Source organism: Equus caballus, chromosome 11 (assembly GCF_041296265.1).
Source record: "Equus caballus isolate H_3958 breed thoroughbred chromosome 11, TB-T2T, whole genome shotgun sequence".
NCBI lineage: Eukaryota > Metazoa > Chordata > Mammalia > Perissodactyla > Equidae > Equus > Equus caballus.
The window spans coordinates 6,861,655-6,879,493 of NC_091694.1; the positions used below are offsets into that span (position 1 = coordinate 6,861,655).

Here is a 17,839-nt window from a genome sequence, read left to right on the forward strand (position 1 = left end):
CCCTGCCGGCCTCTGGAGGGGTAGAGCCTAAAAGTCTTAGCTGTCACATTTAAGGCCTCTCTAGAGCTGGCTCCCACTCAATGTGGCAGACGTGTCTTCCACAGCTCTTCATCCCCGGGGTTCCAGCCAAACTGGGCTATTAATCATGGCTAAATTTCCCAGAGTGGGTGCTCAGTGCCATTGACCACTTATTCACCTAAATCCCACAACCACTGGATGAGACAGCACTGATAGCATCATCCCTAGTTTACAGATGGGGAAACTAAGATTCAGAGAGGCTAAGGAGTTTGCCCAAAGCCCATAGCTGCGGGTGGCGGAGGGCAGGCACGGACCTGGGGCAGTGTGGCTTCAGAGCCCATTCTCGGCACTATAGTTCACTGTCCCGGCCACAGGCAGGGCCCTTGGCCACACTGGAGCCTTCAGGTGGTAAGTTCTTACCTTGTTCGCATGGCCAGCCCTCCCCTCCTTCAGGCCCCTTTCAAGCACCTCGAGTACATCTTCTCTGCCTTCCAGCTGGAACTAGCTGCTTCTCTGTCTCCCGCAATCTACTTAGACCTTTCTTAAGCTATTTACCACGTTTTGGTCACATTACTGTAACAGGAATCTATTCTCCTTCTCAGCTTTTATCATTACCTAGTTTAATGTAAATTCTCTGGAAGAAAAAGACTTTGTTTTGTTCACTTCTGATCCCCTGGGACCTCACCCAGTTTCTGGCTTTCACTATTTGTTGAATTAATGAATGAACTAATGTATGTTGCCCTTCCTTGCATATGAGCTTCCGCTCCCTGCTAGGCTCTGTGTCCCCTGAGGACAGGGACCATGTTTTCCACATCTTCTGTATTTTGTAAGAATCACTGGTCGATGACTTTCTCCCGTTTACACTTACATGAATAACAAGGGCCCTGCTCACGTATGTACCACTCCAGGGCATTATCTTGCATTTAGTGCATCACCGTGCAGTATTTGCCAAATGAGTGAAGTAGATCAAAGTGACAGAGAACATTCTAAGGCATTTGTACACGCCAGAGAATGTGCTACTGTTACGCTGGCCTGGGTGCTTCCCATACCCATAGGATTGCAAAAACCTCTTTCCAGTTCCAACTCACTCCTTTCGTGCCTCCAAAGCCCCAGACTGCGACAGCACCTAACTCACGACACTCCTTCCCGCTCGGTGCTCCCCTATTACCTACATTTCTTCAAGTCTAAACTCTTTAACTTGAATTCAAGAGTCTCCACATCAAGCATCTCCCTCCCTCTCTAGACTTACCTCTCGCAATCTCCTGCACCAATCCACCATTCAGATGGCTTCCTCCTCTTCTCCACCAGCCTTTTCTTGGGTCTCCTTTATTCATACTGTTCCCTTCACCTGACGTGACCTCCTCTCGTCTCTACTGATTAAAATTCTCTACCTTTTTCAAGGCCCAGCTCAGATGCCCACTCACCTGCCTCCTACCTGACTGTGTATTCCTGGAGGGCAGACACCACAACTCATTCCTCTGTTTCCCCCTGGCTGTGACAAGCAGTCAGTGCCAGTCAATAACTGTTAGGCAGAGTTCAACTGAGAGAAAAGGGAGGAATTCTGTTCTGATGCATTTGGAATGAGAGGGAAGCCCACTGCATTTAGAATTTTATTGCAGCTAATGTATCAAATAGATAATTAAGGTTTGACAACACGTGATTGCTTATAAAGACCTTTGCAAACAGTGACTGCAACCAGTGCAATTGAACACTCTCATGATGGCTCCAGTGTTAGACAAACGTTAACAACCACGACCAACAAAGAAGTCGCCTGCTGGTGTTAGAGCTCCCTCGGCTGCAGCTGCCTGCACGCCCTGAAGAGGGCCTTTGCCGGCTCTGGAGGATGACTTCAGTCCATATCTACCCTCCTGCTTGTCTTTATGGTAGAATTTATTCTCTTTTTTCTCAGCCTTTCCCGATTCATGTTTTCTATCCTGAAAACAAAAAGACGGCAATTAGTCCCAGACGCCCAATCAGTGCTTTTCAAAGTGGGAGAGGAGCTGGCAGCTCAGGGGAAGCAGAGCAGCCGCATCAGCAGGCGGCAGCTGGCGGGGAGCCTCCACTCCGGGTGGGTCTTCTCCCATTCCCGGGCTCCTCCGCCTGTCTGCCGGGAGGGCGTGGACTTCACCCTGCCTCCTTCCTTCCCTGTGCGGCCCCTCGGCCACACGACTCGGCTGAGACGCTTGGGGCATTTTCTAGTACCTGATTCTCTGTAGCACAGCATCTTCTTTGGATGGCTCCTTGGCTGGCTGGCTGGCCTCAGCGATCATGTCTCGAATTTTCTGGAGGCAATCTGCCAGATTTCGGAACTGATAGCGGCTGCATTCAGAGGTGAGTATCAACTCTCCTGACCTGTTGATCTTATTTTTATGCTGCAGAGAACAAAGGCAAAACCAGAGTTCTACAGAGCAAAGGTTTAAAAGCGACTGAGGGATTATAGAAAAAGAAGGGGGCCAGTGGTTACCGTGATGGCCATTTTCTGTCGCACAGGCTCTGCAATCCAGTCGGCAGTTGCCAAATGGAACCTGACTTCAGCCTTGGAATTCACTGTAAATAAAGAGAGGAGGGAGCATGGGTCACTGAAACTCTTGGGCTCAGCATCCGGTGGCTGGTCACCATCCTGAAACAAAGGGGTGAGACACCCAACCAGGCACATTTCTATCCTGTATCAATTTGGGGATACAAAGTTGGCCACAGAAGAAGCCTGCAAAGATAGTAAGGCACTTCTGGACAAAAATAAACTTCCAGGAACTGAATGCCCATTGTTTCTCTTACAGTTTATTGGGTTCTGAAAAGAACGGGGGGGATGGGTTCCCTAAGAATGAAGGAAACCTGTGCTTGGAGCTGGTTGCCAACTCACACTGTGATTTCCCTTTGTTTAGACTCAACAAGCCAAGCCTAGTCTTGGCAACCCACAGCTGAGCCGGCGAATCAGACCACATTCAAAAGAATAAAGAGGATTATTATAAGCTGGTGGTATTGAAGCTTCTGCTAAAAAAATCTCTTTATTCCACATGAACGTAAACAAGTCCGTCTCTCAGCTAAGTTTTAAAATGAAAGAAAACAACAAGGTACCCTGTACCTTTGTTAACATTCTGGCCCCCAGGACCACTACTCCGGCAATAAGATATTGTCAAGCGATCTGTAAAACAGAACATACACCAAAAAAATGATTATCCCATCGCAAAATGTGCAAACTGTTAATTTACGATCAACATAACTATCCCTATTACATATCTTTCAATGACTTTTGATATATAAACAGAACATTCAGATCAGTAAAGTCAGAAATTATTTACAGATGTCAAAACTAAAATCAAGGGCCAGCCCTGTGGCCTAGTGGTTAAGTTTGGTGCGCTCCACTTTGGTGGCCTGGGTTTGCTTTCCGGACGCAGACCTACACTATTCATCGGCAGCCACACTGTGGCAGTGACCCACATACAAAATAGAGGAAGATTTGCACGGATGTTAGCTCAGGGTGAATCTTCTTCAAGTAAAAAGAGGAAGATTGGCAACAGGTGTTAGCTCAGGGTAAATCTTCCTTAGCAAAAAAAATTAAAATATAAATAAATAAAATCAAGAGTAAGGGACTTTGTCTGGGCCACAGAGACAACAGAGGATGTAAAATTATGACCTGGGTTGTCGGCTTCTGGTCCAGTACATTCCACCAGATCTGGCTGCCCTAGCTTTTTGCTGTTTATTTAAAAGCAAGGACTCTTTCAAAAGCTCAGACTAAGGGACAAACTTAGTTCAATGTTGTATTTCATTAAGTGTGGTGGATGTGGAATCCCAATAGACTGTAAGCTCCAAGAAGGCAGGAGTGTGTCTAGTTCATCACGTGTTTCCAGCGCCTCGCTCACGGTCAGTGTTTACAAACACCTGCTGGATGAATGCGTACTTGACTTGGAGCTGTGAGGCCTTCCTTCTAACACTGGCTCAGCCACTGACTGACTATGTGATCCTGGCAAAGTCCCGCTGCTTCTCTGGGTCTCAGTTTTGTTTGTCTTTTGAATCTGTACAATGAGGTTTGTCCTTCTCTTTTCGTAATTCATGAAAAGCAGCCTCATAGTGTCTGAGGAAAGCAGGGAAGGGGTGGTAGTGGGAAACTTCAGAAGACTGCATGGTGGGGCCGGCCCTGTGGCTGAGTGGTTAAGTTCGTGTGCTCTGCTTCGGCGGCCCAGGGTTTCGCTGGTTCAGATCCTGGGTGCAGACATGGTACCACTCCTCAGGCCACACTGAGGCGGCGTCCCACATGCCACAACTAGAAAGACCCACAACTAAAATATACAACTATGTACTGGGGGGATTCCAGGAGAAAAAGCAGGAAAAAAAAAAAAAGAAGACTGGATGGTGAGCCACAAATGCTTTGGGCGGCAAAGAAGTGTGGCGCCATGGTGGTGGAGAGCAGGCCTCAGCGGGCAGATGGGTGACCCATCTTGGGACTGCTCCGAAGAGGCTTTTCTCCTTTTGAAAAATCAAATTAACTAATATTCCTGAACAGGTAACGAATGCACGCGGTACTGCAGGGGGACGGTTCTGCCACGGTGTCGGCAACCTTGCCTGCATCCACACAGGCCACCGAGACACCGCCTGCACTGCAGCTGAGGACGTCTTCGCAGGAACGCCTGTGATCCTCCCAGAGCACAGAAGCACGGCAGGCAGGTGAGGGCTGCCACATGGCCATTTCCCACTGCCTCCCTGTCTCCCCTGGGCGCTGTCACGAGACAGTCTCTTCATCTCTGGTCTGATGAGACAGGCTTTCTGCCTCCTCCAGCCACATGCACGCCTCAGGACACAGCTGCAGGCTAACACACTGCCGAGCTGTGGCCACAGGGTCCTCTCCCTTGTGATGTAGTCACCTGGCCTCTTTGTTTCAGTGTCACCCTGAACAAGGGCAACAAGGAGCCGGCACCTCTGGCTTCTCTTCCTTTCACTGTCTCTGGACATCATAAACTCTCTGAATCTAAAAAGGGCTCGTTGTTTCTTTACGCCTGTCAGTCCTTGCCTCACGCTTGATGGGTGCACGATTCTAAAGTTATGCAAACAGTTTACAGGGAGAAGTCCCCCACTCCTGTTGCCCAGCCACCAAGTTTGTCCTTTCCTCTCCGCTCCCCAAGGCAGTCCTCATATCCAATTTCTTGTACATCCTTTCAGATCTATGTATATATACAAAAGTATACATTTCAGATATACATACACAATAGACAAATGGTAGCTTACTACATAGACTCTTGTGCACCTTACCTTTTTCAAATAATGATCACTTCACCTCTTGTAAAGATGGTTCCACGTCACAGAAGCATCCTGTGCTCTCCATTTGTGCCGCAGGCCACACAGCATTGCAGAGTGCCTCCATGATCATTTTGCATTTTTGCTATTCTAAACAAGGCTGCAAAGACTCCACTTTTGCATACCCAAAGACAGTTTCTTTTTTTTTTTTTTAAAGATCTTATTTTTCCTTTTTCTCCCCAAAGCTCCCCAGTACACAGTTGTGTATTTTTAGTTGTGGGTCCTTCTAATTGTGGCATGTGGGATGACGCCTCAGCATGGCTTGATGAGTGGTGCCATGTCCGCGCCCAGGATGCGAACCAGCGAAACTCTGGGCTGCCAAAGTGGAGCATGCGAACTTAGCCACTCGGCCATGGGGTTGGCCCCCACCAAAGACAGTTTCTTTACTTTCATTAGGCTGGAGAGATCTAGAAGGAATGTGTGAGGGGTGAGGGAAATGACAGATTTTTTTATAAAACAAAATTACTTACCCAGAGGAATGTCATTGTTGGCTTGCTTTGCATCATCCTGTAATGCAACATACACAGCGTCAAATAAATATTACCTGCTGGGTGACTTCTAACTGTTCCAGGACAACCAAAGAAATGATGTAAAGCCATAAGGCAAATGTAATACAACGATTTTCAGGTCCCCAGCAAAATCACATCAGAATGACAGAAAAAGCTTCCCCAGACTCCCAGAGGTACCACCTCAGAAACACTCTTCCAGGAAAATGGAGCTGACCTCTCCAGCCTTCCCTGCCCCCACTTTAGCTAGTGTTGGGCACCATCAGAGGCCTGCCTCCAGGGAGGCGGGAAAGGCACCACAGTACACACACATCAGGGAGACTCCAAAAGGAATGCCTTCTGCAACCCGGAGCAACAAACCTACTGGGCTGCCCTGTCCCTTCTCAGGCCACAGGAGGCTCACAGGGCAAGCTGACAGCCTTGAACAGTAACTAGCACATCGGCCTCAAGGCTTTGTGTCAGACAGAACGACCTGCTCCAGGATTTCTCACCTCCACATCTCTCCCGTGTTGTTCCTCAGTAGCAAAGCTCTCCAGCCTTAAATCCTCACGTCCACGTGCCCAGTGCAAACACTTCCCTGCGGCAGCTCTTCTGGCCGTCCAAGCCCATCCTCCCTCGCCTGCAGCCACTCTGGCTGTGTCTGCATCTGAGAAGCATCTGCGGTGGAATCCTCCTCCCACTCCACCTCTCTGCAGTACTGAGACCGTGGACCACGCCTCCTTGAAGTCTGCTCTTGCACTGCCTTCTGAGCTGTCCTCTCCAGGTTTCCTCTCACCTCCCTATGACTTTCTCACTCTCCTTTGCCTGCTCTTTGCAACCTTTAAACACTGACATGACCCTGAAATCCTTTTTCTTTGTCCTACTCTTTCCCTAGAACATTTCATCCATCTATGTCTATCTTACTAACAATCTGAAGTAGCTCCCCAGCACTCTCTATGACAGCACCCAGGTCTATTCATTACTTCTCACTACCTGATATGTTGTTCCCACTTGTTTACTGTCTGCTCCTTCCACTAGAACATAAGTTCCACGAAGCACGGACCCTATCTGTTTTGTTTCTTGTGACCGTATCTGCAATGCCTGAAACCGTGTCCGACATAGTAGGTACACAACACACTTTTTGTGTAATGAAAGAACAGACAAATGAATGTTATTGCCACTTTCTCACTTCAATTAATGGCAACTCAATCCTTCCACCACTCAAGGCTGCAGACTTCAATTCTTTTATTCCCACTTTTCATAGAAAATCCATTAGCAAATCTTATAGGTTTTCCTTCAGAATGTATCCAGAACCTCATCAATTCTCATGACCCCTATTGCTTCCACCCTGCTTATCATCTCTTGCCTCTATTACTGCAAACTCCTAAATGGTCTTCCTGTTCTTGCCATTCTGCAGTCTATTCTCTATAAGGTTCTGTAAGAGTGATCCTTGGAAAGCTAAGCTGGATCATTCCGCTCCTCTGCCTCAAACCCTCCAACACGTCTCCATCGCATTCAGAGTAAAGCTAAAGGCCTGTAGGCCACATAAACGGGCCTCCCCCACCCGCTCCCTCTCCTCTTTAGCTTCATCTCCTCCCACTCCCCTGCTCCCACTGGCCTGCTTGCTGTTCCTTGAACAAGTCGAGCATGCTACTGCTTTGAGGTGGGGGCACCTGCTGTTCCCTCTGCAGGGATCCGATCTCCCCACTACTGTCCTTGCTCAAATGTCACCTTCTCAGAGGCCTTTCCAGACCATCCTGCTTAAAACTGCAACCCTAGCCCTACCTTAGCACTCCTTCCTTCTGGGCTTTATTTTCTCCAAAATACTTATCACCACCTCACATACTCTATATATTACTTATTTTATTTATTGCCTGTCTTCCTCCATTAGAAAAGATCAGCTCGGCAAGCACTGGGATTTTTGTGTTTTGCTCACTTCTCTATCCCAATGCCTAGGCACACAGAATGCTTTCAACAGAAGTTTGTTGAATGAGTGAATCAATGAATGAATGTCCTCTTCCAGTCCTGTAGGTGGAAACTCAAAAGAATTGGCTGGGTCCTCTCTCTCCGGGTTGGGGGCCTGATAAAGCGCCTGTACACAGCGGGCTGTCAATAAATGCTTCCTGAAGAAACGAACAAGAATGCCTGTTTCCTCAGGCGTGCTGGGGTTCCTAGAGGCCATGGACAGTGTAACTTTCCGAAAGGTTCCAAAAGGGAGTAAACAGCTTGCCAGCCTCTGGCCTTTGTGGTCCACTCTGGAAGGCCAGAAAGCCCACGTTTTCTCTTGGGACAAGAATTTGGGCCTGGGGGCCGGGGAGCTAACGCGGAAAAGCTCGTGGTCCTGTGAGACACACATCCAGCATGCTCTCCTGGCGTCCGCACACCTCGAGCCACGCCAGGACCCGCCCAGCGACCCCAGTCCCTGGTTGCTCGGGCAACCAGCTCCCTCCCGCCGCGACCGCCACGTTCTGCGCGCGGCGGCGCCTTCAACCAGCTCCACGCCCGGCCACTGGGGCCCCGGGTTCCTGATGTCACCCAGCAGAGGCAAAACGCCCCTTCCGTCCGACCCTGCCGGCTCACCGGGACCCTCCAGGCGGTGTCCGAGCCCCGCGACTCGGGGTAGAGCTTGTCCAAGCTGTAGATGCTCTGGAACTCGGTACCGTATACCTGTTTGTGCAGAGCCCGGCAGGGGCAGCGCGCAGGCGGCGGCAGCAGCCAGGCTCCGGCTCGGCTCAGACCCCAGCACAGGTACCGGGTGGCCGCCATGTTCGGGTCTCGCGGCCGCTTCCGGTGGGCACCTCTTTCCGCGGTCCGCGAGCTCGCGCTTCCCTCAGGACTTTGGTTCCGTGCGGTCTAAAGTGCCCGCCGGCGAGCTGAGCTCCCGGCATTGCTTTCCTGCGGCACCTGTTGGAGGCTCTCCATCCGCTGCCTCCAGAGCCCTGGTTGGCGCTCTGAGTTCCGCTGCCGCGGTGGGGAAGACGCTGGCTCTGAGCTGGCTCTCAAGGGAGCCTGAAGGCAAATGGAGGTACTATGGACAATCAGACCGGGGCAGCTCCTGGGCAGATGTGACTGAGCATGTCCGCTGCAGGCAGCGCATGCGCCAATCATGTATGCAAACACTTTATGTAACCTGCAAAATGTAAACATTGTATGTCATCTGTTGGCTATATGCAGCTTTTGTCTAGTAGTCATATAAAAGCGGCTACAAGGGGCGCTACTGCGCTCCCAGCGTCTATCGGCCAGAGTGAATAAATATGTCTGCTTTGCCATCGGCTGCGCGCACCTTTTCCCAATTCCCCGAGCCCCGTGGTCCAGGCCTCCGCCGTTTCTCTCCTGCATACACTTGGCGCCGGCAGGATTCCGAGGTGAGTGGACCTGCGGCTCCTGAGGCTGACGGGACGGACATGTGGCCACCCGCTAGTATGTGGTTCCCGGTGGCGGAAGTCCAGCTGAATTGGGCCCCTGCGGAAGGGTGGGAGTCCGTGGCTGGGACCCCGGTCAGCATCGAGACGGCTCTGCGTAGCCTGCGAGAGCAGGTGCCGGAGAAGGCTCGGCCTGCCGTCGGACGGGCTGGCTGGCTGTTTTTGACGGCCTTAAGCCGCAACTTGGCTTCTGCCCTGCGGGATGCTGCTCAGATATGGGAGCTGCGGGCCAAGGAGGAAGCCCTGGAGGCGCAGGTGCGACAGTTGGAACGGGAGCTGGAAGTGGCACCTCGCAGCGAGACGGCGGAGGACGCTGAGGACTGGGACGTAGAGGAAGCACGTCCTGTCCATGCTCGGCTAGTAATCCAGCAAAAGGTAAAGCATGAGCAGCTCTTGGGTCCAGGAGGTGTCACCCAAGGAGCCCCGATCGTGACAGAGTTCACGGCGTATAGCCCCTATATGCCAACAGAACTGCGGGACCTGTGTAAGCAATGTGGGCAGTGGCCAGGTGAACCCATACCGGCCTGGCTCCTGCAGCTGTGGGATGAGGGGGCTGGTAGTATAGTCTGTACTCCTGGACCAGATGGAGAAGCTAGCCTCCATCACGTTGCACCCCTCCCGCAACCGCAGCAGAATAGCCGCCGGCTAGCCCAAGGGCATGGGAAACACTCCATGGTGGAGTAGGTGACTGCTGCTGCCCAGACAGTGTGAGATAATGCCGGGGAGCTCCCAGAGACTGGGAGCCAATGGCAGACCTGTGCAGAACTGGTTCCAGTTATCCGTGAATTGGGAATTTGGCAAGCCATTTGTAGCCTGAATACCTGGGGCCCAATGACTAGCACTTTATGCCCAGGATGAAGGATTCGGTTCTTAACTCCGCCGGTGTAATGTTTTTGGGTCCTTGGTGGCCATTTTGGCACCCGATGTGGGGCATTGGATACATGAGGTAACCGCTGCAGTGGCCACTTTGGGGGACATAGAAGGCTGACGGAGAAAACGGAGCCTGTCCCATGGCAGGGGGTGCCCAAGCAGAGAGCAGGCTCAGTGGAGGAAGGGCCCAAGTGAGTCACCCATATGCAAATATGGATAGACCTGCTAGCTGCTGGCATTGATCAGAGGACAATACATCAGCAAACTAATGTTGGCTTGATGGCACTGTGGCGCCAGTTGAAGCCTGAGCAACAGTTCCAAAAGACTGTGGGAACGGAAAAGAATCTCGGCAAGAGCAGACAGGTAAGCCTCCGGGACTTTATGCAGCCCTCAGGAGGCAAGCCCATGTACCTCTTTGACTAGGGGGAAGGCCAAGGTGCCCGGCTTGGGGGATCCCCAGAGGACTGGAGGCCACATGTGGTACTTGCAATTCACTGGTCCCCCACCAATGTGCAGCGTGTGCTGGCATTGGTAGATACCGGAGCTGATTGCAGTCTGATTTATGGCAACCCGGATAAGTTTCCAGGGAAGCTGGCATATGTTGATGGCTATGGAGGCCGTATAGTAAAAGTGAAGCCAGTGTCTCTGTCCCTTGGCATTGGCCATTTGCTGCCCCAAGTGTACACAGTGTGTCTCCTATCCCCGAGTATGTTCTGCGGGTGGATGTCTTGCAAGGACTGCTCCTGCAGACAATCATGGGTGAGCTCTGCCTACGGGTGCATGTAGTTAAGACTGTTGTCCTGGGGCATACACACCACTCACCGCAAGTGTTGCTGGTGCCACGATGTGTGGTTACCACCTGACAGTATCGCACAGACTATCGTAAAGTTGGAAGAGGTTGGGATCATGCGATCCACTCACAGCCCTTATAATTCCCTGGTTTGGCCTGTGAGGAAGCCTGATGGTGCATGGTGTATGACTGTGGAGTACTGGGAATTAAATAGTGACTCCTCCATTGCATGCTGCTGTGCCCTCGGTGCATGACATAACGGATCAGCTGACTGTCTGATTGGGACAGTACCACTATGTTGTGGATCTTGCCAATGCCTTCTTTTCCATTGATATTGCCACTGAGAGTCAAGATCAGTTTGCTTTCACCTGGGATGGCAGACAATAGACTTTTTGTGTGTTGCCACAAGAATACCTGCATAACCCCACTATTTGTCATGGGCTCATTGCTCAAGATTTATCTGCTTGGGCTCACAGTGATACAGTGCTTGTATTTCACTATATTGATGATGTTATGTTAACCTCTGACTCTCTTGCAGATCTAGAGCAAGCTGCTAATTCCCTGTGGAGGCATCTGGCAACATATGGTTGGCTGGCCAACGATGCCAAAGTCCAGGGACCTGGCTTACCTGTGAAATTCTTGGGGGTTGTCTGGTCGGGTAAGACGAGAGTGATACCTGAGACAGTCATTGATAAAATACACGCGTACCCCCTGCCAACAACTGTAGCTCAACTGCAAACATTTCTGGGCCTGCTGGGGTACTGGCAAATGTTTATCCCTCATTTAGCCCAGGTGGTGAGACCCCTATATGCTTTGGTAAAGAAGGGAGCCCTGTGGGACTGGACGGATGCTGCGGACCAAGCGTTTAAGGCCGCCAAGCGTGCTGTGCAGCAGGCACAAGCTTTACAGGTGGCTGACCCAGGACGGCTACATGACTTGGATGTCCATGTTACCCAGGAGGGTTTTGGCTGGGGCCTGTGGGAACGGCATGACCAGGTACAAGCCCATGTCGGGTTCTGGTCCCAACTGTGGAAAGGAGTGGAAATATGATATTCTCTAGTGGAGAAACAGTTGGCAGCCGCATATGCCACCCTGATAGTGTTTGAGGCTATCACATGAATGGCCCCTGTTCGGCTTAGAACCATGTACCCCATTCAAGGATGGCTCCGGTCACGGGCTACCTGTCCACAGTCTGGCGTGGTCCAGACCCCTACCTTGTCAAAGTGGGGGGGCTTATCTAGAAGAAAGGAGCTCGGAGGAATTATAGCAAGTATTAGGGCCGGTTGAGTTTCTCGCTGTGGGGGAACAGATTCCGACAGCTCCTCTAGAGATAGAGCCCACGCCCTATGCTGAGGGGAAGCCCCCTATCCTGGAGAATGCCTGGCATACTGATGGTTCTAGTAGGGGGCCGGCTGCTATGTGGACAGCCATAGCTGTGCAGCCAAGCACTGATGCTATTTGGTTTGATACTGGCACCGGCCAAAGCAGCCAGTGGGCAGAATTATGGGCTGTCTGGATGGTTATCGCCCATGAACCAGGGCCTTTAGCTGTTTGTACAGACAGCTGGGTGGTGTACTGGGGATTGGCCCTATGGTTATCTCTGTGGGGGGCTCAGCAGTGGTTGGCCAGAAACCGCCCTATGTGGGGGCAGGCCATGTGGTAGGAACTGTGTGCCTTGGGCCATGAAAAAGAGGTGACAGTGTATCATGTTCCCAGCCATATGCCTCTCACTGCTCCTGGGAATGATGCTCTGGCCCGTGTGAGATGGCTAGAAAGGGCCCTGTCTGCAGATGTGGCACACTGGCTACATCGACCCCTAAATCATGCAGGGAGCAAGACCATGGGAACAGTGAGTAAGCGCTGGGGGCTACCCGGCACATGGCAACAAAAAATGACAGCATGTCAAGAATGCACAGTATGTGCCCAGGCCTTTCCTAATAGAAGGAAACTAGTGTCCACACAGCAGCAAGTAGCTAGAGGGCGTGTGCCCTTGGTCCGATGGCAGGTAAACTACATCAGATCGTTACCAAAGACCAAAGGTGCGGACACTTCAAGCCGTGCAGGTACTCTGTGCTCTTCATGGTCAACCCTTGATCGTGGAGAGCGACAAGGGGACACACTCTACAGGACAAGAAGTCCAGTGGTGGACCAGTACCACGGACATTCAATGGCTTTTCCATACTCCTTACAACCCGGCTGCTGCTGGGATAATAGAGAGGTACAATGGGCTTTTAAAGCAGGGCTTACACACAACCATACAGCCCCCCCTTGTTGCGAGGCTGGGCAACTCGGTTGTGGCAGGTGCTGATGGTGTTAAAAGCCTCAAAAGGGAGGGCCAGCCCCTGTAGAGGCATTGCTACATGGCAGCGTAGCCCCCATACAGCTGCAAGTAATAACCACTGATGAGCTACTAAAGCCTGCTTATGGCCAAAAGGGAAACATTCTCTTGCCGGCCCCAGCGTGCCGCAACGTGCGGGAGGCACAAGAATGGGAAAGGCCTTGGAAGATAAAAGCCCCTCACTGCAGGTGGCTGGCACTTTTAGCGCCTTGGGGACTTGGGGAACAATGAGACTTACATGTCACCCCGTGGGTGACTAGCACTTGACCCCCTCGGGTAACTGTCAGGCTGCCACAGACTGATGCTGGTTCTATCCTGAAGGGGACGTATGTGATTTCCACGTGGCCAATAATGGGTTCCCCTGTACTGCTCCATGTGGAGCTAGCGCGTGCAGCGCCTCTGCAGGCAGAAAAGATGAGGTATCAACGGCCGGAAAGGCCCCCGTTGGCAGCCACCCTCTTGTCCCAGGATAAGAGACTAGCCTGCATTCTGCCAGAAGGACGTGATTTGCCTCTCCTAGTTCCTATCACTGCTTTGTCCTTTTGCCCATAGATGGAGTGTGGCGAAGAGTGTTGTGGAATGGGCGCACACCTATGCTGAGGTGGCCAAGGTATCTAACTGCTGGGTGTGCACAGAACTGCCCACCAGCACTGCAGAAGGCTTGCCGTGGCACATCCTCCCTGCTTCAGAAGGGAGCTGGACCTGGCTGCGTTCCTAGGGACCCACCGATGCTCAGTGGGACCAAAGAAGGCGCCAGGTGGACCAGCAGCTGTACCGACAACGTGGACATAAATGGCCCTCAGCGACCCCAAGCCTCTGGGATGGCTATGAGTGGTTACCCAGGGAGGCTGTTGCACTCCGCACGTCTATGCCCCTATGCATAGAGCAACAGAAGGGGGAGGTAATAGTAGGGTGGATACCCAAGGAGCTGTGTCAAAAGATTCAACAAGTGACCTGGCCCAAATATTGGTGGAATGCCCATCCCTATGTGGGGACGGTCCCCACGGACAAAATGCCTGTGGGCAGTCTCTGGGTATGTGGTAGTTATGGATGGCCTTATCTCCTGGCCAACTGGGCAGGGTGATGTACCTGGGGGTGGTCCTACCTCCCGGCTACTGTTCGGAGAACCTTGGATGTGCGCCCCAGCAATTGGGAGAAGGTAAAAGGGCACTATCACTGGGAGAAATGAACGCCCTGGTGGTTTTACCCCCTGGCTGTTCTTAGTCTGTCCGCGGGGACTATTGCTCTGCAGTGGCAGGTTACGGCCTTGGCGGAGCATGCCACCCGAGCCCTCAATCATACAGCCCCCGGGCCCTGTCTCTCTCAACTGATGGAGTCCACCAGACCCGGAAGTAGTGTTGCAGAACTGCAAGGCTCTAGACATTCTTACTGCAGCACAAGGGGGGACCTGTGCAGTTACTGAGGTGCAGTGTTGCATGTATATACCAGATAACGCAAGGAACATATCACAAGCCTTGCGACAGGCCAAGCAGGAGATCTCACGGATCCAGACATTGATGGGAGACGCCCTGCAGGAATGGTGGTCTAAGCTGTCCTTCCCGTGGCAGTGGGCTCTCGCCACATTAGGAGGTATAACCTGTCTCTTGGTGGTCATTTGCTGTTCTCTATACTGTTGTTGTGGAATGTGGGTCCAGGACGTTGGGCTGTGTGCCCGCATCTCCCATAGGCTCCCCCGACTGCTGCAGTCTGATGGAGGTGGAGGGAAGGGGAGATGGAGGTACTGTGGACCATCAGACTGGAAGCCCAGGCAGATGTGACTCAGCATGTCCGCTGCAGGCAGCGCATGCACTAACCATGTATGTAAACACCTTGTGTAACCTGTATAATGTAAACATTGTATGTCATCTGGCGGTATGCCACTTTTGTCTAGTAGTCATATAAAAGTGGCCACAAGGGGAGCTACTGTGCTCCCACTGTCTGTCTGCCAGAGTGAATAAAGAGTATGTCTGCTTTGCCATCGGCTGCACACACCTTTTCCCAATTCCCCCAGCCCCGTGATCCAGTCCTTGGCTGTTCCTCTCCTGCATACAGAGCCCCCTGGTGAAAAGAACTCCCTGATCCCGTGTTCCCCAGAAACACCACTTCTCTCCCTTTTGGAGCCTGTGTGCTCCTCCTGGACCACTCTTCCCCAGATCTCACATCCGCAGTGAGGTCTGCCCTGTCTTGCCTAGTTCTTCTCTATCCCCTTTACTCTGCTCTACTTGGTTTTTTTTTTTTCTTTCACATCACTCAATCTTATTTTTCTAGTCTGTTGCCTGTCTCCTGGCTAGAATGTAATAAGCCCCTGGATGGCACTGACTCACTGCAGGAGCCCCAGCACCTAGAACCTGGCACATCATAGATACTCCATAAATACTGATAATGTGAATTCTTTGCAAATTTTTTTTCAAAGTTGAGTACTGCTAGAGGTGAGTTTTAGTCAACTTCAGGCTCATTCACAAGGCAGCCTATAAAGAAATTCCCGTGGAGCACATGTCTAATGGTTCAGCAGGACAAATACCAGATAGGAGGAGAGGCAGGCAGGTTGAGAAAGAAAGGTTTTTTTAAATGCCGCCGCCTCTAGTCTTGTGGGGGAAACAGCGGCTTTGTGGAGCGTGATGGCAGTTTCTCCCAGTCAGGAGCTATGGGCAGGCTGGGGAAGGAGGTAGAGATTCAGCCAGCCACAGACAGGCTAAGCAGAGCCCTTTCACAGGGTGGTTAAGACATGAACTCCAAGACTCATGAGTTCTAACTCTGAGAAAGGTTCAAAGTAGAGCGAGTCATGTTTGGAAACAGCTAAGTGTTGGCTAAGTTACTTAGGTGAGAGGCAGTGTGGTAAATGGAAACAGAGCTCAATAAATGTTAGTGATTATTAGTAATACTAGTGGTTGTTTCTTAATGAAGAATTCTGTTTTTAGGAAAAGCATAATTACCTAGAAAAATATGCCTCTGGGGATGCTGGCTGTTAGAAACAAGAGATTGTCGTTAAATCAAGGCTTTTACCGTCCTCGCCTCAGTGATACGGGCAGATTCTTTAGGAGGGAATACACCTCCTCCCAGGCACTGGCTTTGTAAGCCTGAGCTAGGAAGGGAATGGCAATTGACATACGCCTTCGGGCTCTAGGCTGGAAGGGGAGTCTCCTGAGTCCTTCCCCGTCTGACTAAGTCCCAAGACCTCAGAGGGAATAGAGGTGTCTCCATGGTGACTGGAATAAGCTGCTCAGGGGAGCAAAGCCAGGGACTCACCCAGGTCGACAGCTCAGGGATTATGAAAAATAAAGTCAGCACCATTCCATGGCATTATTGTTCTGAGGCTGGGCTCCAGCTCAGAGCCTGACCCAGAGTGACAGGAAAAGGAAGCTGTAGGTTTCCATGGCCCCAAATAAACACTGCCTGCTCGGGCCATCTGGTGGCCTGGATTCTGGGAGATGAGGCGGGTAGAGGAGAGAATGAGACACCCGCCCTGGGGTGGAGAGAAGAGCAGCTGGCAAGCTCCCCTCACCTGCTGCTGCCGTGAACCATCAGAACAGAGGCCCTTCTGGGAGAAACAGATCTGCGAGGGGCCACCTGTTCCCTTAAAAAGCTGGGCACTGAAGGCTGGGGCCAGCCTTCTCCTTCCCCTCCTTGGTCTTCCAGAAGCTGAAATGGTGCTTCAGGAAGGGGACATTCATAGGGGCAAGAAGAAAGAGGGGAAGAAAAGATAATCACCCAGACATTCCCGGCAGCTGAGGAGCTTGCGGGCACCAGTCCTTCTCTATGGCCTCTGAGTTGGGTACCACTCCCATGTAGGAGGTCCACAGAATTTTCCTTTCTTCCTTCCTGAAATGCCCTCGGTCAGACTGGCTCTTAAAATGCAGCATTACTTGGAGTTAGGGAACATGCAGTATTGCATAGTGGCATTGGTCAGCTCTGGGTTCGAATATTTCTATGTGACTTTGAATTACTAACTTAACCTCTAAGCCTCTGGATCCCCATCAGTAAAATAGAGATTTTATAGCTGCCTCATAAGGCTGCTGAGGGCATCGCATACATATAAAGCACTTAACCCTGGCTGGCACAAAGTCAGCAGGCAACAAATGTTAGCTGCTACTAAGGGATGCTAAGTGTGTACAGGTTCAAGGAAATTTTACTTTCGCAGATCTGATGGCTTTTTTTCTGCAGTACTGGGGTGGGAAATCCAGTCTGACTAGCTCCATACCAGACCTTCTTTCCCTCTTGGAGAAGCTGGGCAGGCAGCAGGGTCATGCCTCTTGGCATGAGTGAGTGGGCAAAGCTGCCCTCTTTGTCCTGAAAGCGGCTTCCTTCACGCCCGCCCCTGGTCTGCCTAGTTCCCTGGAAACACCCAGGGCTTTCAGCTCAGGGGTTGCAGGGAGGGCGCAGGCAGGTCTGTTTCCTAGGGTGGTGGAAGGGGGGACCAATTCCCTACAAAGAGGTTCAATGTATTTGTCTTGGGATGGGGAAGATTGTCAGTCTCAGGCAGGAGAGGCCGGGGAAAAACCTAGGGAGGCAGCTGAGGAAGGACAAAGTGGTGGCAGGAAGGAAGAAGGGATGGGAAAAAATATATTCAGAGGGCGATTTAAAAGGCCAAGGAGAGAAGGGTGGCTGGATACAGGCCACAGACAGCTTC

The 17,839-nt window shown here is 51.5% G+C and overlaps 1 protein-coding gene across 3 annotated transcripts; it reads right to left on the reverse strand.

Moving 5' to 3' along the window:
- Positions 1 to 1,615: 1,615 nt before the first annotated feature.
- Positions 1,616 to 8,832, reverse strand: MRPL58 (mitochondrial ribosomal protein L58). Of its 3 annotated transcripts, none has more exons than XM_014738776.3 (6): positions 8,460 to 8,832; positions 5,778 to 5,814; positions 3,101 to 3,160; positions 2,483 to 2,565; positions 2,221 to 2,390; positions 1,616 to 1,952 (listed from the first exon to the last, which is right to left on the reverse strand). In XM_014738776.3, the coding sequence occupies exons 1-6, from the start codon at positions 8,556 to 8,558 to the stop codon at positions 1,868 to 1,870; spliced, it is 534 nt and encodes a 177-aa protein (XP_014594262.1). In that variant the 5' UTR covers positions 8,559 to 8,832; the 3' UTR covers positions 1,616 to 1,867. The 3 variants fall into 3 exon arrangements, with proteins under 3 accessions (XP_014594262.1, XP_070083040.1, XP_001496624.1); XM_070226939.1 differs by having other exon boundaries at positions 1,616 to 1,947; positions 8,373 to 8,558; XM_001496574.5 differs by having other exon boundaries at positions 8,373 to 8,558.
- Positions 8,833 to 17,839: the final 9,007 nt, after the last annotated feature.

Excerpts from the sequence above, each read along its gene's own strand:
- MRPL58 (XM_070226939.1), bottom strand. The coding sequence starts at position 8,558 with ATGGCGGCCACCCGGTACCTGTGCTGGGGTCTGAGCCGAGCCGGAGCC. Across the intron at positions 3,161-5,777 it reads CAACAATGACATTCCTCTGG|ATCGCTTGACAATATCTTAT; the intron begins GTAAGTAATTTT and ends TCTGTTTTACAG. Across the intron at positions 2,391-2,482 it reads GACAGAAAATGGCCATCACG|CATAAAAATAAGATCAACAG; the intron begins GTAACCACTGGC and ends TGTTCTCTGCAG.